At 48.7% G+C, this 26059-nt stretch overlaps 1 protein-coding gene across 1 annotated transcript in view; it reads right to left on the bottom strand.

Annotated features, from left to right (window-relative positions):
- Positions 1–26059, bottom strand: part of SMG5 (SMG5 nonsense mediated mRNA decay factor) — a 30676-nt gene that overhangs the window by 4418 nt on the left and 199 nt on the right. Inside the window, exons 2-21 of the mRNA XM_018924336.3 lie at positions 20026–20124; positions 19312–19435; positions 18545–18701; positions 15597–15686; positions 14256–14345; positions 13207–13285; positions 12429–12554; positions 11917–11985; positions 9878–10086; positions 9619–9756; positions 7846–8547; positions 4753–4922; positions 4417–4492; positions 3454–3629; positions 2940–3098; positions 2670–2729; positions 1704–1863; positions 1236–1326; positions 596–670; positions 166–304 (exon numbers count right to left, since the gene is read on the bottom strand). Coding sequence (XP_018779881.3) covers positions 166–304; positions 596–670; positions 1236–1326; positions 1704–1863; positions 2670–2729; positions 2940–3098; positions 3454–3629; positions 4417–4492; positions 4753–4922; positions 7846–8547; positions 9619–9756; positions 9878–10086; positions 11917–11985; positions 12429–12554; positions 13207–13285; positions 14256–14345; positions 15597–15686; positions 18545–18701; positions 19312–19435; positions 20026–20124 — 2989 coding nt within the window. The remainder of the gene's footprint in view (positions 1–165; positions 305–595; positions 671–1235; positions 1327–1703; positions 1864–2669; positions 2730–2939; positions 3099–3453; positions 3630–4416; positions 4493–4752; positions 4923–7845; positions 8548–9618; positions 9757–9877; positions 10087–11916; positions 11986–12428; positions 12555–13206; positions 13286–14255; positions 14346–15596; positions 15687–18544; positions 18702–19311; positions 19436–20025; positions 20125–26059) is intronic.

Genomic DNA, 26059 nt, shown 5'->3' with positions numbered 1-26059 from the left:
GAAGCTTTGAGGGAATAAGAAATCTCAACATATAAACTAACTTTGGGGATTAGCCAAAGGAAAAAAAAAAACATTAAAAAAAATCTCTTGCCAATCAATCACACTGTATCTCTGCTAGAAAGCAGAATGGCTCCAGAATGGCTCAGCCAGACAAGAGCTACTGACCTGCATGGGCACTGAGAAGGAGCTCGGGTCCTCCAGCTGGAAGCCTGTGATGATGGTGACCATTCCTGTGGTGTCATCCTCCCCACTGCCCTGGGACACTGTCAGCTGTTTGCAGCTGTCCAGTATTTTATAGAGATTCCTGACAGAACAGAGAAACAGAGGGGAAGGTCAGCAGGAAGACCACATCTGCTCAGGACAATGAATGGAAAGCAGGGCTGCTTTCCTGTTCCCATTAAGGACTTTTCTGAGACCTTTCTGAGCACAGAGTGCTTTGTGTAACATGCACAGATGGCTGTCCTCATCTCCAAGGAATTTCATCATTATTCACACAGAACAAGCTCTGCAATGGGTCCCAGTGCTAACACCTCTCCCCAAAGCCACCTGCCTGCTGTGAACCTGGCTCAGACACCTTCAGATGCTGAAATCTTACCAGGCATCTAAATCTTGTCTCTTCAATTTATGCCTCTCAAAGCTCTTCCCAACATCTTTCTGGCAACGAATGTACCTAAGGAGAAAGCAGAGTCTCTGAGCTCATATGGAGACTGTCCCACAGACTGAAGTCAGTGCTCCACAGCAGCTCCTCTGGGTGCTGCAGGGCTTCCCCCAACCCAAAGGTCCATGCAAGGAATCCTCTGTGAATCCCTTCCATCACCTCCCTGCCTCACTGCCATTCCCACATGGTGCTCACAGTACCACATGTCTCAAGCCCACCAGCCTTGACACTGACCCCAGAGATGCAGTTTGTCCTTTCAGCTGTGTTTCTGTAGAGCACCCAAGCACAATTCAGCTCTTCCAGCACTCTCAGTGCAGTGGCAAAGGTCACTGCTCCAGTTTATACAGCAACAGAGATGCAACTCCACCATTGCTCAGAAGCAGCTGCACTTCACAGCTGAGCAGCAACTACTAGCACATCTGAAGAGCATCTGCTCCTTCCCTGCCTTCCCATTCCTGAAGTCTGGCTTTTCCCTGGCCCACTCCTCATTCTGCTCCAAGGGATCCACTGCCTGCTCCCACCCAAAGCCCACCCATTCCAAAACCAAAGGAAAATCCCACCCTTCTCCTGCTCTCACCTGTTTCCCTTTTTAAATTCTGCCTCCAGATACCGGATGCTGTCCCTAGCACCGGCGTTCTCCTTTTTCAGGAAGTCCAGGCCATCGATAACTAACAGGAACAAAAACCAAAAAAACAAAATCATCTTGTTTACAGTTCTACTTCTGTAAACTAATGCAGAGGTGTCAAGTACTCCCCATTCCACAGAACACTGTCCAATGCACAGCTGCCAGAGGAGAGACACGGGGGGAACAGGACCTCTCTCCTCTCAGCTCTCCTAAAACACTCTGTCAAAATCCCAAGCATGGGCCACATACAGAACAGGCCCCAAAAGCAACATATCAAAAGGGTGTTGCAACTGTTCCAGATGAAGTGAAGGATAAGAGCAGGAGCAGGGAAAGCCACCACCCAGGCCCCTGGGGCCTGCTCCCAGCACAGAAGGGTCGGGGGGCAGCCAGTGCCAGTTACCTGCTGTGGAGTCCCCATACCTGTTCGAGGGATGATGATGATGAACCTCCCACTAGTGGCCAGCTGCTTGACAAGAGCCAGGTGCTGGCAGAGGGCCTGGGTGTCAGGAACCAGGTAAGGAGACATGGCTGACTGTGCCTTGGGCTGCTGGAGACTGCCCTCCAGCTGAGACACCTCCAGCTGAAAAGACACATGCAAAGACACTCACTTCACATTGATGCTGAAACAGACCATCAAACAGGACAAGACTTGCCCTGCAAAGCCCCACCAGGCCCTTCCAACCTCCAAGCATACAGAACAGAGGGCTGGATGCAGCAGAGGGTCAGCAAGAGAAGAGGATCTCACTGTGCACTTCCCAGTGCAGCCCCACCTTGAGTACTGGGAACAGTTTAGGGCACCTTGATGTAAGAGGGGCATTGAAATATTAGAGAGTATCCAGAGTAGGATGACCAGGATGGTGAAAGGCCTCAGGTGGCTGAGGTCACTCAGTTTGCTCAGCTTGGGGCAGAGAAGGCCGAGGGTGACCACTCCATCACAGCCTACACCTTCCTCGAGGGGGTCAGCAAGCAGGAGGTGCTGACTTCCTCTCTCCAGTGACTAGCAATGAGACATGAGGAAATGGTACATTTCATTTCTAGCTTCATTGCTGCATCAGGAGGCTGAACATTAGGGAAAGGTTCTTCCCCCAGATGGGGAACAAGCTCCCCAGGAAAGTGGCTGTTGCACCAAGCCTGCCAGAGCTCAAGGAGTGCCTGAACTACACTCTTGGACATTCAGTTTAAAGTACCCTGTGAGGATCAGGGACTTGGACTCCATGATCCTTATGGGATCCCTTCAAACCTGAGACACTCTACAGATCAATCTATGCAGAATGGGCTTACTGCCTCTGTGTGGGACAGGAGCAGAGAGTTCCCCCTTCCCTTCCCAGGTTCTGACATTCCAGCCACTACCCTGCTGGTTTTCAGGCTGGAACTGGAGTCTCCTACCTGCAGCCGAAGCTGAGCCATGTCTCTCATGAGCCTGTTCCGACGAGCTTCCTCTGCAGCCTAGTTGCAAAACCAAACTTCCATATCAGTTAGCAGGAAACACATCAGCTGACACTAGCATACACTTCCAAAATGAAAAGGGGACACTGGAATAGCTTTAAGGAGCAGAATTTTCATCTCCTCCCAAAGATCTGTGATTATAGTTACAACCTAATAGTAACATACAGGAAACAGAGAATACAGAGAATTCATTCACCTCTACCAACTCACCATGTGAAACTGAGCCTGAGCCTGGTGCAACAAGTTGTCTTGCTCTGACTGTGCTATGCTGATGAAGATCCCAAGCTCTGAGTTGAACTGCAGGATGCTGCCTTGCAAGTGGGTAATGAAGTGGCCGAAGCTCCGAATGCAGCAGATGCGCACGACAGACTGCAAGGAAGAGCAGCAGTCAGCAGCCACCACAGCCAGGGTGTGCCTGAGGCAGAGCCCACCTGCAGCTCACACTTTTGAAAATGGCAGGAAATAATATTAAATGCCCAGTTCTGATGGATGTCTGTGATCTCTTTCGAAGCCAGAGACTGCAGGAAAGGCTACAGCTGGCCAGAAGGTTCAGGGGTGCCAGCAAGTCTGGGGCTTCCTCAACCCAAGAAAATTTTAGGAAACATCAGCAGCAACCTGCCACACCTGCTCCATAAACCTCTGCTCAGGCCTCTAGTGCTAAGAAAAGGAACCACATTACAGAACAATCCAGATCTGTTTTTTTGCAGGATTTACCCCAACTCACCTCCTCGACTGCAGAGAAAATGGGCCGATCCTGCTCGAAGTTAAACCTCTTGTGTGCATTTTTCAGAGGGGGGAGATTGCGCAGGGCCACGTCCTCAGGGAGTAGCAGGCTGGCCTTCAGGTCTGGGAGCTCAGCATCACTCAGGATGTCTTTGACTTCATCACACAGGGCCAGCCCTGGAGAGGAGGGACAAGGAGGAGAGCAGAACAACTGGTGAGGGGGCTAAGAGGAGAACTGCTTTAAGGCAGTGATCTGTAATGGTCGGGGCAGAGGTGCTAATGAAACATGTTCTGTGAGCACCTGCTTAAGGAGGAACCACCAGACCACCCACAATATAAAGAGCAACTCTCCCAAACAATCTGACAAGGGACTCTGGGAAATCCCCTGTTTGGAGGGACACCTATTCCAACTGATGAGCAACCCTGTTTAAACTCTGCTTCTCATAAACCATTGGGAACTTCAGGCTCAGCTCTGAAGAGGCACAGAGCACATTATGAGCAGCTGGAGCTCCAGGATTACCATGGCAAAATCCCAGCCTTACTCCTGCTACTGGCAGTGAATTCCACTCCTGCTGGCCACACATGGATTCTCACATGCTGGTGCCAGTGTTTCAGTATGCTGCCAGCCACATTAATGCATTAATAGAGCATTTTTGTGTGTTAGTTTTGGGGTTGTCCTGTCAGGGCCAGGAGCTGAACTCAATCCTGGAGCGAAGTGAGGGGTCTCTTCCAACTCAGGATGTTCTGTGATTATGTGATTCTAAAGACCATGGGACCGTATTTAACTGGAATGGTGTTTAAACAAAACAGAACAAAAAAACCCCAACACATGCATGTTTTACTTCCTATTGTGCTTATAAAAGCTGCTACTGGGAAATCTCCCTCCCTGCGCTCTCACACACCCTGGGAATGACTGATAACTAGGCTTGGTGAAACATGACATTGCCACTTCTTTCTCCAGTACCTGATTCCTGCAGGTCTGCAGCAGAAGGCAGAAGGTTCAGAAGCACAGACAGCCTGTTCCACAGGCTCTGAGAGCTCTGAAGGAACAGAACACAAAAGGCCATAGAAAATATCATGACAGATGTACACAACAACTAGGCAGCTTGGGTCTTCCAGCATCTCACAACCCTCAGAATACTTTCTGAAGAGTAAACCTCACCATCCTTCTTAGGCTCACATTAGCTTAATTCAGCTAATGGGGACATAACATCACCCTCTGCCCAGGACTGGGGCCATGGCTGCAACCAGCCCAGGGAAGCTGACACAACCTTGTAGAGAGCCCTGACACCATCCCCACCTGAGCACACATAATGATGAGGTCTGTGTTTGTCCTCAGCCAGTCCAGGAACACCTTGACAGTAAGCAGCAGCCCTTCATTGGTCACAATCTCCAACTTCTCCTGAAGGGATCGTTCATTTCTGCAGGATTTGTTACTTGAAATGCTTTCTTCAGAGTCAGACACGTCATCTGGAAAACAAAGGCAAGCATGAGATGGCAGCTGTTAAACCCCCTGAGATGTCAAGCCCTGCTGGTGTCAGAACTTGCTTGCTAGTACAAGCACTGGGCTTATAATAGTTGAGTTGAAATCCTGGGTGCCTCCATACATCCTTAAAAAACAGTCCCTGTCCTCTGTGATGTTACTAGAGTGTATCATCCCTGCATTTCCTTCTCCTTGGGATAAGAGGGTTAAAATCTCCCTGTGAAGGTTTGACCAATGCCTAAGCTCTGCAGCAGCCTCCAAGCTGACAGAGTGGGGCAATGCCAGCACAAGGCCCAAAGCAGTTCCTGCAGGGAACAGAGCCCTGAGGCCAACACGCTCCCAGCTTCCAGCCAGGCAAGAGCAGGAAATGGCAGGGCTGTCCTGTGAGTGAGAGAATTTAAAACATTGAACATATTCTTCACTCTTCTAGCTCTCTAGAGCTGAGGATCTCAAAGCTATTGCCAATGGAATCACACGTGACACAAGTGACCTGAGGTCAAGGTGGGAATCACCCACACATTTTGCTGCAGACCCTCATTTCAAGTGCTACCATTGCTTCCTATCAGCACAGCTGTGGGCATTCCATAAACCCTCAGAATCACAAGAAAGGAGGTGATTTATTCAAAACCCACCACTGACAGTGTTACACCACAAAAAAGCAGTTTGGATACAGCACACACGAGGGGAGCTCGAAGCTAAAAAGTACACACTGAACTCATCTCTCATTTTCTACACCTGTAAAGGTATTGTGGCCACACATTCCTGGAGCTGCAACACCAAGATAACCACTGAGGGAAAGGGTTAAACAGACCAAAGCCCATTTGTTTCTTCCTTTAACCCCCATCTCTTTCATGTGGCCATGGAGCAGTGCCAGGAGCCAGTCAACACTAACATGATCTAATACTGTGCCTTCAAATGCTGGCCCAGGCAAAGCATGAATCTTGCCAGTGCTGTAGGCCAGCTGGATTTGGCAGCAGGATGTAGAATGTTTCCTTGCTCCAGGGAAACTGGGAGGAATGAAAAACAAGACTGAACAGGCCCATGTAGTTTTATGTGAAACACAAACAATCCCCTGTAGTTTATCAGATCTCCCTTTCCAGCTGTTTTTGCCCAGACTATCACTCAGTTGTGTAAGCTGAGTGGTAATGGAAACATGGCAGCTCCACCTGCTGCACATCTCCCAGGGGCTCAGCATGCAACAGTCAGTGAGGCACATCTGAGGGGTCACAGAAAGGCCCTCAACACTCTCACATGCACCTGGGTCACATCTTCCACACAAACTTCTACATGAGCATTGGGCTGATTATCTGTCGTCTCATGGACAACTTCCTGTCACCAGAAGCAACAGTAAGTGTCTGATTAGATATTTCACAAAGGGAAAAAGGAAGATGCAATTTGTAATACCTGCTGGAATCAGCCTCTGGAGCCAAAATGGCTTCACTGTAGCAAATCATGCCTGAAAACTTCACTGACTTTCTACAATGGGGTTACAGCAGTGGAGGATGAGGGAAAAGCAACTGACCTCATCCAGCTCGGCTTGTGCAGAGCATTTGACACTACCCTGCACAAAATCCTTGTCTCTTAACAGACATGGATTTGATAGATAGACCACTTAGTGAACAAAGACTTGGCAGGATAGTCATGGATAAAAAGCTGCAGCCAAGAGCTCAATGTCCAAGTGGAGAGCAGTGACAAGGGGCATCCTCAGGGCTTGGGACCAGCATTTTAACATCTTTGCTGGTGTCACAGACAGTGAGATCAAGTGCATCCTCAGCTTGCTGACAAGAGAGTTGTGTGGTGGGGTCACATGTTGAAGGGAAGGGATGGCACCAGGAACCTGGAAAGGCTGGAGAGCTGGGTCTGTGCCAACCCCAGAAGGAACAGCAAGGGCAAGGAGAAATGTTGCACCTGCATTGGGGCAACCCCAATCACAAACTGGCTGGGGGAGAATGGATGGAGTGTAGCCCCAGGAAGGATGTGGGGGCATGGGACATTGACAAGAAGCTCAGCATGCCGTGGCAACGTGCACAACGTGCACTGGGAGCCCAGAAAGCCAACACTGTCCTGGGCTTATCCCCAACAGCGTGGGCAGCGTGTGAGGGGGGGATTCTGTCCCTCTGCTCTGCTGAGACCCTCCCCTGCAGAGCTGCCTCCAGCTCTGGGATCCCCAGCACAGGGAGGACAAGGAGCTGCTGCAGTGAGCCCAGGGGAGGCCACAGAGATGATCCAGGGGCTGCAGCCCCTCTGCTCTGGACACAGACTGGGAGAGCTGGGGGTGTTCAGCTTAGAGAAGTAAAGGCTCCAGGGAGACCTCAAAGCTCCTTCCAGGGCCTAAAGGGGCTCCAAGAGAGGTGGGACTTTGAGGGACTTTGTCAAGGTCCTATATAAGACAAGGCGGGATGGCTTTAAACTGAAGGAAGGTAAATTTAGATGTGGTATTAAGAAGAAATTGCTCCCTGTGAGAGTGGCAAAGCTCTGGCACAGGTTGCCAAGAGAAGCTGTGGCTGCCCCATTCCTCAAGTGTTTAAGGCCAGTTGGATGCAGTTTGGAGCAGCCTCGTGAAAGAGGGATGAAATGACATGAGCTTTAAAGTCACTTCCAAACAAACTAGCCTGTGAGCCTATGATTATCACAGCTGCTCAGCATTTAGTCTGCAGACAGTAGTTCTGGTAACCCTGGCTGGCCACAGGTGTTTCCTTTGCTCAGTACACATATTCCTGCATGCTGGGCAGTAAAAGTAAAGCTTCTCTCTCAGGAAATGTCCAACCCAAGGCCTGCCCACTACTTGGGCAACCTGCTCCTCCAGACCTAGCCAAAGGAGAGCTTGCACCATGGGAAATGGTGAATTTAGCAAACAGACGGCTATAGTTTGCAGTTTTCTACACATAATTGCAATAACAAGGCCCTTACCTTGCTCTGCCAAGCTGGGCTTCTCCAGATCTCCATTGACACATGGCTTGCTCTCTATCCCATCCTTCAAGGCAGGTGGTTCACTGTTGGGTTTCAGGAGGATGTTGCTGAACGTGGGAGCCAAGCGAAAGCAGCGTTTGGTCTGGAACAGCTGGGTGGACATGGCCTGGAGATTACTGGCTATGCTTGCATCATTAGTGCTCAGGGAAGCTGGCCCATTGACCACTGGATCCACAGCTTCAGTTTTAGAGATGCTTGGGCTCTTGGAGTTCCCCAGCCCACTGCTATCCACACAGTTTTTTAAGGCCTCTTTGGGCCCACTTTTGCCTTGGCTGCTTCCTTCCTCACCCGGTTCATCCTCCATGTCCTCCAAGTCAGACCGAGATTCTTGGCTGTTCATGTCGGAGTCTGTCTCCACATCAAAAGCAGCTTCTGCTTCCTCGTCACTCTTCTCTGAGCCACTCTCTGAGCCATCACTGCCCTTGATGGAGCTCTGGCTGGAGTCAGAGTCAAAGCCCTCACTCAGGTCACTCTCATCCACCTTCTGGGCGTGGCGGCGGCGGCGCAGACAGGACAGACGAGAGTATTTCTTGCTTTTCTTGCAGTCATTCTTCCGCTGCTCCTCGCTGGGCTGATGATTGGCCAACTCAGCTTCAGCTTCCTTCTCAATTGAGTTCACAGGCTCCCGTGGCTCCTGGTCATCTGCATTTACAGGGAGAATAAAAGGTAAAGTCACACTGTGTTCCACAGGCTGCCGCTGGCCAGCCCTGGGTCCAGGGAACCAGGGTTGCAAAGGTCAGCCATCACTTGTATCCCTGTCTTCCACCGCAGAATAAGCAACCCCAGAAGAAAGATTTACTTTCTAAAAGCACCTGGGAAGCTGGGATTCCTACTGCCCCAGCTGGGCCACTCTGCTACCAGGCACCCTCAGTGCTCAAGGCTGCTAAACCAGAATAGAGCACAGCTGAATTCTAACTCTCCTCCCCAGCTGTCTACAGTCAAAGAGGCAAGTGATCCACTGAGCAGAGCAGGGACATATGCTCTGTAACTACACTGACCTGACCAACCCCTTTCCAGACCAACATGAATGGAACCTTTCTAGCAGCCCTGGATCACCATGACAGCTTCAAAACCTGCAGAGGAGGGGTCGCTCATTGCTGCTTTTACCAGAAACTCCCTCACCCTGCATTCAGTGAGGTATTGCCAATGGACTGTTTGCAGGACTGTTAGCAGGACTGTTAGCAGGAGTGTTTGCAGGACTGTTACTGCCAATGGACTGTTAGCAGTTTTAGTCACTGCTCAATAAAATCCCCCAGCAATTCAAGAGCCACCCTTGCCTGAGCAGAACTGAGGTATGCTCAAAGGGCCTGTCTCTTTCAGCCCCACTCTGCCCCCTTCTGCCTCCCTCAGCCCAGGTGTTTTACACAAGATCATCTCCTCAGTGGAGCAGAAAAGCAGTCAGCAAGCAACAGCAAACAGAAACAGAGAATTGAATCTCAGATTGGGATAAAGAGATTATGAATGAGCTGCCAAGAGATGCAACCTCCTTACCAAGAAAGCAACATGTCCATCCTGTGGTGATTCAGATATTTAGAAAGAGCATTCAAGTGGAGACAACTCAGCACATCAACCCCCTTTGGGGATTCCAGACCAGAAGTAAAAGATCAGTACACCTCTGCACTACAAAACTCATGCCCAGGGAAGAAAGGGGAAAGACAGCCCTGTAGGCAAGCAGCCTGGGAGACCCAGGTGCTGCCACCTCTGTTCTCTTACCTGTGCCATCACTCTGAAAGGCTGGGACAGGATTTTCCCCTTCTTCTAGCTCAGCCTGGAGACGAATATTGACGTGATTTATCAGGTGAGAGAAGAGAGCCAGTGTGAAGGCAATGGCTGCACTGTACTGCTTGGAACCTGCAAGCAGACAGCACAGTGAGATGGAGGAGGTGAGCACTACACCAGTTCAGACAGCACCTCCAGCCTAACTGTGCTGCTGGATGCTCACCAGGAAATTTCCAAACAAAGCACTGCTTACCTGCCCTCTTGAGGCTGTGAACACTCATAAGGCAGATGATCACCATGCGAAAAATCAGGAGATCAGGAAGGAAGGAGTAACCACTCTCATACTCTTCTTCATCTTCACTAGGTGAGCTCAGGTTAGGAGGAGAGGGCAGGTAGAACAAGCACAGGTTGAAATCCTCCAGCACAGACTGGCAGAGAGATGTCAGCTCAGAATCCAAAGAGCTTAAAAAGAGTGAAAATAAATAAGAATTATTAACTCAAGACTCTGCTCCTGGCATGTCTGCCCAGAAACTGAACCAAAACTGGCAGTTAGGCTGTCCTTTAGCACTAGGCAGGATGAAGCACCAGGGAAGTAAGTGACATTAATCAGATTATGTTTTCCTCTTTAAAGCTGCTTAACTAAAGACAAACAATACCTAGAGAGGGGTCACCAAAAACCAGATTAATTTTCCCTTGGGAGCTCAGCAGTGGCTATTAAGATACACAAGGCACTCAAATGCTAAACGGAGCAAAAGTTCCAGATGCACTGCTCAGTGAAAAGTTTTACACTGCCACAAACATGGGACTCGGTTTTTTCTCCTCCCATGTCTCTCCTGCAGCCCAGAACATTCCAAAATCCTCCACAGCTATTCAGTCCTTCAAAGGAAGCATCCACGAGATCAATCCAATGGGCTGTGGGAGCCTCCTACTTACAAAACAGACCTGCTTGGGAAATTTCAGCAAAGCCTTTTCAGGGGAAAGTGTGCTTGGGAAATTAAAGTAATTCCCAAATTTCTTATGTTCTAAATACATGTTGAGTGGATATTAGAGGAGTCTTGTAGTTCCACCTCAGTATAAGGCAGTATTGGAAAGCCAATCCCATACTGGGCTGAATGAAAAAGGGCAGAGCCAGCAGGTTGAGGACATGTTCTCCCTCTCCATTCAGCACTCACAAGGGGGCATCTGGAGCACTGTATCCAGTCTTTGGGTCCACAGGACAAAAAAAAAAAAAAAACACCTAACAAAAACACACTGACAAACGGGATTTAGTCCAGCAGAGGAATAGAAAACATGATGCATGAGAAGAGGCAAAGAGAATCGAGTTTGTTCAGCCTGAAAGAGAAGGCATGGGGCATCTGTTTCCAGATGCCAAACAGGTGATTACAGAGGATGGAATAAGAGTCTCCTTAGTGGTGCACAGCAAAAAGAAGAGAAATTATGGGTACACACTACAGAAAAGAAAAATGAGATTAGATGCAAGGAGAAAAAAATTCTGTGCTGAAGGTGGTTAAACATTGGAAAGAAGACTAGAAAGGTGTGGAATTTCTGCCCTTGGATCCAGTCAAAACTCAGTGTGATGAGACTCTGAGCAAGCTCATCCAACTTCACATCTGCATCTACTTTCACAGTCAACATACTTTGGGGAAGTACCAGACCCCCAAAAGATCCCTTCCAACCTAAACCATTCCACAATGAATTTAACTACAGCTTGTATTCAAGCCCTTTGAAACAGCTGTTCTGTTTCAAGGAGTAAGATGTTTATTTAAAATCACCTGAAAACCTCCCAGCAGAGACAGAGATTATCCAATAAAAAATTTAAAAGCCCAAAATCACACAGCTTCCCATTTATTCCAACACAACCAGGTTTGGGTGTTTCTTTGAACAAGGTGTTTGGCTTCAGACTTCCAAGTGCAGTGAACAGCCCCACAAGTGTGGACAGCAACTCTTTGCTGTCCCATCAGCCTGAACACAGGGTTTGCCAGGAAGAAGCATCTGCTGACTGCATGGATTAAGCAAACACCAAAGGCAAGCACAGAGACAGCTGCAAGGCCCAGGAGCTCAGCATGCACTCAGGCTGCCTTGATTTAGACAAGCCACCAAAGATTTAACCCTTTGGTATTTCAGCCTCCCCTGGAAACACAGTCTTCATGCTCCGTGCATGGATAGTCCAAAGTCTTGGGCCTTTTGGCAAAAAGCCTCAGCACAGACACTGATATCCTACAGGAAACCATCCCTTTCAATTCTGAGTGTCTGTTACTGTCAGTTGTCAATAGAAGACACAATTTACCTTACCTGCTCTTTGGCTGCAAAAGACTCTGCAGGTACATGAAGCTCACCAGCAATCTCTTAATGTCTTTTCCTCTAAAAAGATGGAGGAGAAAACACTGTAAAGCAGGTGTCCTATCACAGATACGGGCTGGGCTGACAGAGCTCTATTAACAGGTAAATCAGGTCTCAACTGAAAAGTCCATTCTGATGAAATTGGAGAGAAAGAAAGACAGTTTATACACTGCCAACTTTCACCACTATGCTCCAACCCTCATGAACAGTCCCCGACTCCAGGGACGAGTGAGAAAATCTCTCAATGCAAACTCTACACCTGGCCAGCATTTAGCTTTTCTCCTGAAATTATGACCCAAGACAACAAGATTGGGATCGAGAGTGGGGCTCTCAAAATTTGGGAACAGTCACTGTGCTGAAACGGCCCATCTACCAGCTCCACTTCCCACAAAGACATTACTCTCAACCCAGAGGATACACTGCAAACTCTCAGCCTGCACCTCTCCTTTTCCTTCCCTTCTTACCGTTTCTTGCTTGGAGACAACTTCCGGGTCTCACATTTCTTCAGCTGATGGTACATCTTGGCTGCTTTGTCATACAGACGCTTCAGGTTCCCATAGGCACCTTCAAAGGACACTTCAGACTGGATGCTAAAGCACCAAAACAGGATACAGCCAAAGTTACTTCTCCACAAGGCTGCTCATACTTTAGGGCTTTAACTCACTAGCAAGTTATTCAGGCATTGAGGCATGAGCACAGGTACCCAGTGCTGCTTTCTAGACATGCTGGGCACCTAAACTCCCACCAATGGCTGCAAACTGCACTTCAGCTGCCTCACAGCTTCCACCTGCTCTGCTTACACAAATTCTCAAATCAGTGCCTTCAAGGCAGGAGTTCTTCCCTGCTCACACCACAGGCTGCATCCCTCAGCACCTCCAACCCACTTCCAGCATGGCCCTCTTTGCTTGGGCAAAGCCCTCCAGGTGCAGCCCTGCACAAGTGATTAGTAACCAGCACAGTGGTTTGGTTTGGTTTGGTTTGGTTTGGTTTGGTTTGGTTTGGTTTGGTTTGGTTTGGTTTGGTTTGGTTTGGTTTGGTTTGGTTTGGTTTGGTTTGGTTTGGTTTGACTGAGGCTCACTCTCATTCCTACTCAAGGGCAAACCAAACTCATCTCTTTCCCTTCCAGTAAAATTCATTTGCCAAAACCAGTGCCAAGTTCAAAGTAAAGAGAAGAGGATCTGGCCCCCACAGCAGCAGTGCATGGCTTCCCTGCTCAGGACATGCAGATCTGCAGGAACTCACCAGCGTAGGTAGCAGTAGGTCGCTTCCACATTGTAGTACTTGCTCCCTGCCAATGTCCCCAGTTGGTTGAAGGGCATTCCTGTCAGGAAGGAGAGGGGCAATGGAATTTAACTTGGAATTCTCCAATGGCCCTAGCTAGAAAGTAGATCCTTTCCCTTTCACTACATTTCCACACAGGAGGGAAGCCAGGAGACACAAAGAGTAGTACAGCTGCAGCACAAAGGTCTGGACTACTCAATCCTTCCACCATCCAGGGTCTGTTTTCCATTTTACAGAGCTTTTAGATCCTCCCCACCTTGTGCCAGTTATCTGTGTAAGAGAGAAGAGCAAACAACGCCTCCTCACTTGTATTAACAATGGTGTGGCCTTGACTCCATATTCCCTGACAAAGACATCATCTTATCAGCATCTGAGAGCTCTATTGCAGCTCCTGTGGTGCAGAAACTTTTGCCACTTTTATTTGGGAACAGCCTTTCAAACAGTTCAGTGAGAACTCTGCAAAGACAGCATGTAGAGAACATTTGGCTGGAATCACACACTTTAAGGTATGACACCCCCTCTACTCCAGCACTGATGTGATCCCAGAAGGAGGCACTTCTAAAGAAGGAAGCAGCACGTGAGATTTTTTTTTTTTCATGGGTAAAAGGGAAAGATGACTGATAATGCTCTGCTCCTGGCAATGGAGAGCTGGATCTGTGCTTAGCCCAGAGGTACAGCATCGCCACAGTCAGGGAAGTCTGAGCTTCTCAGAGGCTCTCAGATGAGTACAGTGAGGTCACTGGCAAAGAGCAACCTGGCTTTAACTCCTTTGTTTGTCTTGCCAGCAAAAGAAAAATCACTTGAAAATCTCCCAGCAGAGACAGAGAAAATCCAATTAAAAAATCTAAAAGCCCAGCAAAAGAAGTTCTCAAAGTAAGCAACTTTAACTAGAGGATAAAATCAGTCCTCTCTCAGCTGCAGGATATAAGCCTAACCAGTGTAGCACTACATTGTTCTTATGTTGCAGCAACATGATTTTAACAACTATAAATTCATGGGAAGTCACTCACCAACTTGTGGTGCAACAGAAAGGGCTTGATAGTAAAACCGCTCAGCCAGCAGCTCCGTGTCCACACCTGCCAGCTCATTCTGATAGCGAGCTGAAAGGAAACCACACACACTGCATCACAAACCCAAAGGCAGCATCTGCTGCAGAGCAGCACAGCTTCCCTATTAGCAATACCACAAAACTTGAAATACTGGCCAAGTCAACAAATCCACCAAAGAATTGCTCTTGGCAAACACTGCAACACACAGGGTTTGCCAGGCCTGTCTGAACCACTTTTCTTTCACCTGCTCACACCACACACCACAACTCCTGCCCTTTCCAGCCAAGGGCAGAGCCTGCCACACTTGCAGCATCACACGAACAGAAGGAAAATGTTCTTCTGCTCCATGTGTTAAGTGCTGAGTCACCTATCCTTGAAGTAACTCAGAGTTGTGTACACTTTCCTGTACCTCAGACTATATGCTAGAACAGCAGGGTGGCTAGACTGAACTTGATTCATTTATTTTCTCCCTCTTTTTTTTTTTTTTTTTTTTTTTTTTTTTTGACAAATGTAGGCACTTTGGAAACCTTAGGTGACAGCACTGTGAAAAGGTGAGCACATTTCTCTCCCACCACTCAAGTAAGTCATTCCTACTACCCACTCAAGACATTTATTTGCAATGCCATTCTGATTCATATGCAACACTAATGCCAAGCAGCTTTCACCAGCTTGGAGGCTGCAGTGTGAGACACATGTACCTGCACCACACTTCCAAGGGCTGCTCTCCACACAGCTGCTTTCTCCTGCCTTTACTCCCACACGTTCACTATCAAGAAGCTGACACACTTACCACACACTTCAGGAGGTCGTGACTGTGGGACAGTCATGTCTGCTATAAAAAGGATGCCACACAGCCAAGCACAGTGACACTGGGGCTTTGCAGAGGCAAAACTCTGGACTGATGCACAATATTGCCTAAATCTGATTTTCAGTCCCACTGGTGGTGATGGAAGAGGCTTTGTAAGTCACAACTAAGCAATCTGAACTGAACTCTCTTTGATCCTTCATACTGTGGAAACAACATAAATAAAAGCAAAGGCTTCCACTCTCACAGCCATGGCTACAGCTGCTTAGCAGCAGCAAATTCCTCAACTACCTGACCAAATACAAAGCTCCTGCAACTTGCAGCAGTTCAGCCATGAGGATTTCAGCTCATCTCAGGCTGTGACAAAGGTGTCAGAGGGAAACAAAATCTGCAAATAACCTTGGCTGGTGCCCAACAGCAACAGCTTCACATGGTGGGTAGAGGCAGCATCTTTTTGCTATTTTAAAGGCTGCCCTGAGAGGCAACGCTGTCCTTACCTAGATCTCCCAGATAAACCAGACACCGGTGACAGGCCATCTGTGCCCACTCCATCTCCTTCTCTGACGCAGACACAGGTTTCTTGCAGCCTACAAACAAACACAGAACCACTCAGAGCATTGGGAGGAGGCTGCTGGGAAGACACCAGAGCTGCCCATGCCTCCGCCCAAGGCACCCAAATCAAATCCCCCATGGTCAGACCTCACCGCCAGCTGTGCCATCTTGTGGAGCAGGACTGGGTCACTCTCGTCAAAATGTGGAAAACAAAGGCAGAAAAATACTTCCAGACTTTGCTGTTCATCCACTCCCCCTGGACTCCCTTGTGATGGGCACACCATCAACAGTCACTGACATAAATGACTGTCACCATGTCTGTAAGTTCTGCCACACAGACCTGACTCCATCTGCCCTCACGTGAGGGGACAAAGGCCAACTCCTGTCTAAATGATTGTGTGATCATGTTAACGCAGCACTGAATACAAGTAGTGCAGCTGATCTCATTAGCATGGCTAATGAGGCCTTCATGGGAGCAGGAACACACCCCTGGAAGCCAGAACAAATTCTGAGCACTGACACTGGACACCAATACACAGTGGGGACAGACCCTCTCCAACAATGAAGACAGAAACAAACTCATTGTCTCAGGACCAAGATGCAGACTTAGTACTGACCAGCCAAAAAGGGAAGAAATTAAACAAGGAGAAACTAGGACAGAAATCTGTGCTGCAGGCAGGGCAGTCAGAGTCAGTTAGGGAGAACTGCCTCTGGCCAACAATGCCTTTCCAGTGGGTCCAGAAGGCAACTGAGCTAGGACAGGGCTGAAGGCACAGCCTGGAAAGAGAGGCCACAGACTTCAGGCTTGTCCAAGTTGGAGAAGAGGAGGCTGGGGATACCTCATTGCTCTCTGCAGCTTCCTGAGGAGGGGAAGGTGCCAGTCTCCTCTTCTTGGCATCCAGTGATAGGACACATGGAAACGGTTCAAAGATACATCAAAGGAGGTTTAGATTGGACATGAGGAAGCCTCTCCTTACTAGAGGGTGGTCACACCCTGGAATGGGTTTCCTAGAGAGCTGGTCAATGCCCCAGACCTGTCACTGTTTAAGAGGCACTTGGACAATGTCCTTGACAACATGTTTTAACTCCTGGTCAGCTCTGAGTGCTCAGGCAGTTTCATAATCATAGGTCCCTTCCCACTGAACTAATCTTGTCTATTCTATACTAAACTTACGAAAAAGAGCAATTCAAGCAGTGAAAAGTGTCAAGAGCAACAGAGGAAGGCTGCAGCCAGCTGATCTGAACTAACTGAAGTCATCAAATGTGACTCAGTTCCTGGGAAGGGCACATCCAGGCCACAGTTCAGCCAGAGACCAGGAGGCAAAGGCTGCTGTGCCTGCACCTCCCCTCCAGAGAGCACCTGCTGCTGCTGGGCCACCAGGCTGGACTCAGGCTGGCCTCAGTCCTCCTGCTGCCAAGGACTCACACCTTCTGGAAGAGACAGTTCCCTCCAGCAGGAATCCCAAAGAAGATTTTGAAGACCAATCCAGTCTGCATTCTGCTTCCCTCCTGACTGAGGCTAAAAGGTGGACATGGAATCTAGAGGCTGCAGTGACCAGTGAGGAGCTGCTCTCACTTACCAAGAGATGTTGTCCAAGCCACACTGTAAAAATACACAGCCTTCAATCTGTGACCACATACACCGTTGGACTCACCCTCCCTTTTTTTGCTCTGAATCCTCTTGCTCCCATTCATATAACCATAAAGCTGTGCCCACCCCCACCTGTGGTTTACATGAGATCCTTTTAGATCCATCCTTTCTGGACAGGCAAAAGTTACATCTCTACCCTTCAGTTACATGCTCACCTGCAGCATCCTTTTCAATGAAGGGCCCAAAGACATCAAGAAACCTGAACAAGGGGAGGCTTTCATATGCAATCACCCCTCAGGGTATGAACCCACCTGGAATGTGCATATTGAGGATTTCTTAATTCTGCAGTAGTGAGATACATTTCTAAAAAGCCAACACCTGCCAAGAACATCTGCCTTTTAAACCAATATTTTGAAGCCAAAAGTGATACATCACTTCTGAGAACTAAGAGTAGGATCCCAGCAAGTTAAACCTTCTTTTGTTGAAGACACACTAACTTCTCTTAGCCAGGTGCTGCTGCCCTGACCCCTGCTAACTTTAAGCACACCAGTTAAACCTTTGCTAATACAGCTCACAAAACCAAGGCTCCATTTCTCACCTGGACACCCCCACAACAGAAACATGCACCCTGAGGCCACTAAGTACAACCCTAGGCAAACCCAAGACAATCTTGGATGTGAATGCACAGGCAGTCTTGAGCTGTTCCAGGACTGTAAATACTCTTCTTTTTCCTCCTCTAACAGGGACAATACCTCAGATTTCCCTGCACCTAAGGCCATGCAGAGGTCACACAGGCCAGCTAACATGAACTACAGGGCCTTCCTGTGCTCTCAGTCCAAGATTCAGAAGCCACACAGTGAAGAGCGCACAGACAGAAGAGGCACCAAAAGGAGGAAGACTCTTACATCTAGTGAATAGGATGTACTGACAGAAATCTGTTGATTTCAAGAACCTATTCCCCTGTTTGTTTTAACTAAGCTTTTAAAAACATTCTGTACAGCCAGCAGTGCTCTTCAGTTTTCCATAAAAATCTGCCATCACCAGACACTTTTACTAAAGAATTTTCTCACACTGTTTTCTTTCTATTAGAAACCCTTCTGTCTTCCCTAATTTAGTATTACTTAAAAGAAAAAGTGACATGGAAAAGAAAGCAGGACAGTCTGTTCTAAACAGAGACCTTGCTAATCGGAGGGGTGGGGGAAAACTTCCCTTGAATGCTGTAACAAAGATGGACTAGCGCAAGGACAAGCCACCTGTGGGGGATTCAGCCTTGCCCATGAACCAAAGACCTTGAGCACAAACCTATGAGAGGGTCTGTCACATGTGTCCAGTCGATGCAGCACTGCAGCTCCAGCTGGTAGTGGGACTGGATGTAGAGCAGGAGGTGCTGGTAGAATCCTATGCCAGCCACCAGGTGAGTCCTGTATGCACACTCCAGGGTGCTGCGGCTGTGGATGTGCTGCGAGAGGGAAGAGGAGCGTGTTCATGCAGCCCAGGGCACAGCTTAGGCTTAGCTGTACTGAGTGCGGAGCAAGACATTGGTTTTGCACAGCTCTGTACCTCCTCTTGCTCAACAGTGCTTCCCCTAGTAGTATTTACTAAGGGTTAACATCAAGGAGAAATACTTGTAAAAACAAATCAATCAAATCAAAGTATCTGGTTAGAGCACCTCAAATGTACCCAGACCCCTGAAAAGCCAGGAGAGCTCATGGCATCAGAAAGCACTGAGGATCTTCCAGTGATCAACTCTAGGAAAAACAATCAGCACTGATAACGCCTCTTAAAACAATCACTCTGTCTGGAGAGATCAATCTTATGAAAAGGAGAACACAAAAAATAGGAGAATTCTGTTGGAATGCCCTCTGCAATGGTAGGTCTCTCAACAGCACATTAGTGCTTAACTGCCCACTGCCAGACAAAGGCACAGGGCAGCTCCACAGGAATTTGAGAGTTCCCAGCTCCCTACCCTGGGCTCAGACCACAGCTTCTCCAAGCAAAATAAACTTTAAACTTTGCCTCACTCACTGCACAGCTAGAGACCTTCTCATGCCAGAGCCATAGATACCTGCCTTTTTATTAGTTTTAATGAGCTGGATAACTTCATAGTAAACCTTTCTCCAGAGCAGTTCTTCTGCTTTTCTTCCATAATCCACTGGATGCAGGAACATCAGCTTCACGCACAGCTCCCGCAGCCTGGACAGAGAGCAGAGCATTGTCAGTGAGTCCTGCAGCCTCAAACACAGCTGCCACTACAGAAGCGGAAAATCCAAATCCACTACAAGGGCTGAGCCAGGCCATCTGCCTGGATCACTCCCACACAAGAGCACCAGGAAAAGCCACATACTTAAAGCAGTGCCCTCTGGGCTCAGCTGGCCATCAGTGACTTCCTGAAGTGCAGTAATGACAAGACTTGGCTTGACAGCCTAAAAAATTAGAAAGAATAACCCTCCTTGCTCAGCAACCCTGACCCCTGATAAAAGATTTTAAAACGTGTAAGGAACTTCTGCCCCACAGTTTTTATTACAAGGAAAGAATTGGCCAACACAAAGACAATTTATTTGTATCAATGATATCCAGGAAAGCCATGGATTGCATTGCTCAAACAATCTGAGAGGATGAGTCTGAAACTCATCCTCTGCTTCCAAAACCTGGAAGGATCCCAGGTCAACAGGTGCACTACAAACCAAATAAACATTAAAACTGCAGATTCGATAGCTCCACGTGTTGCTTCACATAGATTTTCCCCAGACAAACACAAAAGACAAGCATGCTGCCCAACTTACTTGTTCCTCAAGCTGATGTTCTCTGGCTTGAACACATCCTGATAAGCTGCCTTATTGCCAAGGATGAGATCCAGCCGGTGCACAGCCTCAACCACTGCCCTGCATGAGAACACAGAACCAAGAGTTTTAGGAGAGAAGGACACCTGGGATCACTGCAGTTTGGAGGTGTCTGCAAAGAACCACACTGGCCTATTTAGTCCCACTGTCAGCACACTGTCCTGTACCACCACACCACAGTCACTGATCTCCTTTCTGCACTCTATTTGAAGAAGGTTATGGAACACAGAAAAAAGCAGTTACACACATTATAGGCATTTTTCTGCAGAACAGTGGTTTAATCACCACTTAGCACTGCCTGTCTGATCAAATATGTCAATTATTTCTACAGCTGCAAAATCAGAAATGTCTCTGGACATGTTGGCAACCTCAGCAATTAAACCTGCTATAACTACATTCAGATCAAAAATTTAAATGTCTTTAACTCTGTGATTAAAAAAAAATTGATTGAATTCTAAAAACTACTGTTTTGATGGGGTAAGTTTTAATGGTGCAAGATTCAAACGTCCACCAATTCCTGTTTTCTTACCAATGTGCCTACAAAAGAAGGCAACACAAGTCTCTCATTTGCCAAAACTTCCCCATCTTCGTTACAGGGATTCACTGGTTGAACCCCTAAAGTTCCCTCAGTGACAGGTAACCGATATTCAAAGCCAGCCTAAAAGAGGAAATTTGTTCCAAGGTTTTATCCCCCGAAAGCCAGCCAGAAAGACAGAGCGAGCAACCTCCAAACCTCTGAGCCATGCAAAAAAGTACTTTGGTGAATCATTGCCCAAGACCCTCCCTGAGGAGGAAGAATCCCATACTGTGTGTAAATCTCAAACACTCAAAAGTTTGTAGCTGGGAACAAAGCACACCACAGTTCTGGACGCTGCAGTGAAACAAACCCAGGACTTTTAGCACCATTAATGCTGAACCTCATCAACAGCTCAGGGACAGCTCAATAAAGCACAATATCTGTCAACCCTTCTTACAGAAGGGACACCTCCAGCCTCTGCCTTTGCTCTGCTGGTATCTGAGGTCACCAAACCTTCTCCTGAAGTTAACTTTCCCCAGCTCGTCCTTAAGCAGTACATCCCCCAAGCAATCAGCTACCAAACCCCAGTGGTCCTTGTTCTCCCCCTCAGCCTCATATCTACCCCACCCATTGTCACTCCTCATTTGCTCCAATTCCTGTCCCACCAAGAGCTGCTGGAGCAAGGAGCTGAAGACAATCATGATGTGCTGTGAACACAAAAGAAGGCAGGACCAGAGCAAACTCCTGCCAAGCAGAGCAGAGAGGTGCTGCAGCCAGTCTGCTCCCCCTCCCAAAATCCCCATCACCTGCAGGTCAGGAACTTCCCCATCACACTCACAGCACCATGCAGCGACTGAGCCTGCTACTCCTGCACTGCTGGTGGACAAATGGAGCACAGGGCAGCCCCAAACCAAAGCCTGCAAGCCCATGTTGTGGGAGACTGAAACCACCACCACCTCCTGAAAACTAAAGATGTTACGGCAAAGTAACCAACAGTTTCATATGCCAGCACCTTCCCAGCAAGGAAAATCTCTCTTCACAAACTCACGACACCAAAAGGAACCTCCCTGAAAAAAGCCCCAGGTCATTCCAGAGCTCACAGAGAAAATGTCCCATCTCCTGCTATGCCACAGAAAGCCTCTCACTTGAGGTAAAGAAATCTCACAGGTTTCCAGTAACCACAGAAACTGACAGGAAAAGGGAAGCATGGGGAATAGAAGCATCTCATGCAATGCCTTGGGAGAACAAAACACCATAGACTTGAACTAACTTCTTACTGAATAATCATGAAGAAAACCAAGGAGATAGTAAGAATCACACAAAAAATCCTGTTACATTCTTGACATCCAGCCCCTCCTGCTCAATGTTCTCTTTCTCATATGGCCTGAAGGGCATTTGCAAACTCTGACAGCCCTCATAGCAAGGAAAGAAGCAAGTAAAATACATTTTGGTTTACAGGTAACAGGCACTGAGTGTGCAGCATCCATGCAAGCTCATATTGGGGTTGGGAAATTCCAAAAAGCCCCCAGTTTAGCTTCCCCACAAGAGAACCCCACAAAGTACAGGCAATGCACATCTCCTTACTGCAGCCTGGGACTGCTGTCCTAGCTGTGGCTCTCAAAGTCCCTTCCAGCACACCAGGAGCTGACTGGCTTCCTCTGCAAAGGGTGACCAGAGGAAAGAGGAACTGCTGGTTCATTTAATTCCCAGAGAGAACTAGAGGAAAACTACAATCATGATTCCTGACAAAGGCAGTAAAGCAGCTGTAAAGAAACATTCTGTGAGCAACAAATCTCATCTGTGTGTGTCTGAAACAAGTGCATGTGTCTATGACAGCCAGTGTGGGAAATGACCCCAGTAGCCTGCCAAATGAGAAGTACAGAAAAGTTTCCTTCTGGGGACAGAAGGATATCACCTTCCCCTCAAGGTGGCCCAGAGGGCATCTGCCGTACAACCTAATTTTCAACAACAGCCCATGGATGGGACGTGCACACACTTGGTATTTCTGGTGTTCTTTCAGTGTTTGTAAAGAAACAGAGCTCATGAGCAGAGAGCAGCAAGGCTGACACACTGGGATGTGGTTCATCAGCCCTAAGGGAGGCCCCAGCTTAAACACTGCCTTGTCCACATCCACACAGGCCCTATGGTGCTTCTGGAAGAGAAGGAGGCAGGAGCAAAGCAGAATCTGTGACAGCTGGCAATTCTCTGCCAGGATCCCACATCTGTGGTGCTGAGGAAAGAGGGTTCAGTGAGGACAAAAGGGACAGGAGCCAGCCTCACTCCAGAAATGCTGGGAAACACCAGCACAGGTGCTATGGACCATGCACTGCTGGAAATGCACTTTAGAGTCTGTGCCCTCACTGGCCCAAGACCACGGGTTGAACTTTCCCTAGCAGTTAAGAGCACAAATCCTGTCCCAGGACCCTATTTTTTCACCTGCTGTGTTTAAACATTGCTTTCAGACAGCATACCAGAGCCACAAAGGAGACCCATCAGATGCCAATCTATTAAAAGAAACAAATACAGCACATGGTGCCAAGCAGGGTGGAAACAGGCCAATGCCAAGTCCTCTCGAGCCATACAGACACTGATCTGTCCCTTTTCCTCCATGTGATTAACAGTCTGGGATGGAGCAGGACAGCAGGAAGAATTATTTGTCCCCTCTGTTTCTTTATTTAGGACATCACTAAGAGCCACAGTGTCTGAGGAGTAAGACATTATTAAGAGAAAAGACCTGCAAGTCATTTAGCTGTGCTCTGGCATGTGTCAGTCCACAAATCACACTGCCTGGAACAGGCTCTACACAGCAACAGCAGCACTGAGTCCACGAGCAAATGGTTACCCAGAAACCTGTAAAATAAACCTGGGCACCTTATGCTACAACATGCATTGTAAAAGCACACCCATGATAATGCAGCTGCCACATTCCAAGGTGAAACCTGGGAACTGTCAATCCAGGAAGACTTAGAAAAGATCAAAGAGCACCCTATGAGAAGCAATGGACACCCTCACCTCTGAAAGGACACTGTGACAGCCAACATGCTGCCAAGGACCTTGGAGACCTGAGCTCAGCTCCCACAAGCAACAACAGGCTGATCCCATGGGACTGCCGTTTAGAGCTGGGACTGTGGCATTCACGCATCTGTGACTCAAAGGCGCCACTTAGTGTGACAGTCATGAGCTCTCGGGCCACAGTCAGCACACAACGGGCTGCTTGGGGGGCAGGAAATTCCCACTTCTGGCTGAAACAGAGAACTGACAGGAGACTGTTAAGATGGGAACCTGCTCAGAGAACTGTCAGCTACAGAGACAGAAATTTGTGGCCACTGCAGGCACTATAAATCCTGTGCTAAAATCACAAGGCTTCCTCCCCACTAAAGAAGAGCTGTCCCTGCAGGAGGAGGTGGTTCTTCTTCTGCTGTAAAAATGCTCTAGAGCAACCACACATCTTATTCTGCTACAAAAATTCAAATAGAAAATAACCCCTCCCTTGCAAGGATGACAATCCCTCATCTGGCCACAGGCTGTTCTCCGGCTGCAGCAGAACGTGAGGTTCCACTTGACAGATGAGCTGAGCAGCACCAGGAAAGCAAAGCAAAACAGGTCTGGAACCACAACAAGGATAGCTTCAACAAAACATGTTCTGTTTTGCAGGCAGAAGCACACACATCCTGCACATCCTCTCCAGGCCTGTCCCACACTCCTTGTGCAGGCACGGTGCTCTGCTGCTCCAGCTCAGCCTCCATCTGACATGGTGGAGATCACTGCAGGTGTCTCAGCGTGCCAGCAGCAGACACAGAGCTCCCCAGCCTGAGGTGCTCTGGGCAGGACTGTGCAGCCCATACCTCCATCACACTGAGCCCCATTTCTGACCTCACACCAATAAAACAACCCACTGAACCCCCAAAGCGCAGCAACGTGCTTGCACCGAGCACAAAATAACCAACCCCCAAACCTGCAGTTACTGGAGGGGATTCCTAGGCATGGATCAGCCAGTGCCCCAGCAGGAGGCAAAACCCTGCTCGGCTGTAGAGGAGGGCAGTGAGGAACCACGAAGTGCAAGGACACAGCCAATGTCATCAAGACAAAAAGAAAGGGACCCCCATGTAAAATTCATCTCTTGTCTTCATTGCTTTGCTCATCTTTGAGACCCAGAGCTGCTGCTGGAACTCCTGTGGATCTGTTGTACTGACAGGGAACCTGAGCCAGAAGGGAACAATTTCTGGGCTGCCCTCACAAAACAAGTCAGGAGCAGAGCAGAGGGGGCCTGAGCTCACCAAGGCCAGCAGGAGTGCCCCAGTCCTGTTCTTTGATGCCATTTCCAATGCATGGTGTGGACATGTGGGACCAGAGTCCCAGGGAGTGCTTAACTGGAAAGATCTGCAGCTGGAGTTGTCCTACCCTCTACACAGCAGCAAAGTGCCCAGCTCACACTCCTGCTCATCACATCCTCTTCTCCAGCACTTCTCACATAATCCCTGCCCACTACCAAAGGAAGGAACACTCTCTTCAACCCCCCTCTCCTTGGATGACCCCACATCTCACCCTTATCCCATTGTATCCCAACAAATCCTTTCTACTCAGTCCTCATCATTCTCCCTGAACCCCACAGAACTCCTTTTTCCACCTCCCATGTCCTTATCATCCTGGGTGTCCCCTTACCCCTGACCCCCTTCCTGCTCTCTCACCTATCTCCCTCCCCCATCTCTGCATTCTCCCATCTGGCCTGGATCTCCCACAGTCCCTTGGTCTGATTAATCTGCCCTGGAGCCACCAAACTCCTTTTCCCCAGTGGAACCCCTGAATGTATTGCTTATCCCCCCTGGATCTCATACAACTCCCTTCCCCACATTCCCTTTCCCTGGTCTTCCCTAAACCTCCTCCTTCTCCTCTCCCTTTGCACTGCATCCTTTCCCTGGATTTCCCCACAACTTCACTTCAATCTTCCCTAAGTTCCACCATCTCCTTTCCCAATCTTCTCTGAACATCCCTTCACCCTCGTTCCCCCAGTCTCCCCTGGATTCAAGAGCTCCCCTCACTCCGTCCATCCTGCTGTTACCTCAATTCCACCATCTCCTTCCCCACTCACGGAATCCTTCACTGACAACTCCCCCATCTCCTTTCCTTCCATCCTCCCTATATCTCGCCAACTCCTTCACCCTGGTCCTCCCCAGCCTGGCCCAACCTCCCCCGCCCCGATCCCCTTCCCTCCCGTCACCCCCAGTACCCGCCGGACCCTGCCCAGCCCCATTCTCCCTCTGCTCTCCTCGAGCACCCCCTGTTACCCTCCCTCCCCAGATCCTTCCCCGTCCTCCTGAGTAACCCCCCGACCCCCTCCGCACTGGCCCTCCCTAGCCTCATCTGGAGCCGCCCCGGCCCCTTCCCGACACCGGCGTCCCTCGGCTCCCTCCCCTTCTCGGCCACTCCATCCCCTCTGGCCCCTCCGGCCCCTCTCCTCAC

The sequence above is a fragment of the Serinus canaria genome, chromosome 25 (genome assembly GCF_022539315.1).
Source record: "Serinus canaria isolate serCan28SL12 chromosome 25, serCan2020, whole genome shotgun sequence".
Taxonomy (NCBI): domain Eukaryota; kingdom Metazoa; phylum Chordata; class Aves; order Passeriformes; family Fringillidae; genus Serinus; species Serinus canaria.
This window is presented reverse-complemented; position numbering and strand designations above follow the sequence as displayed.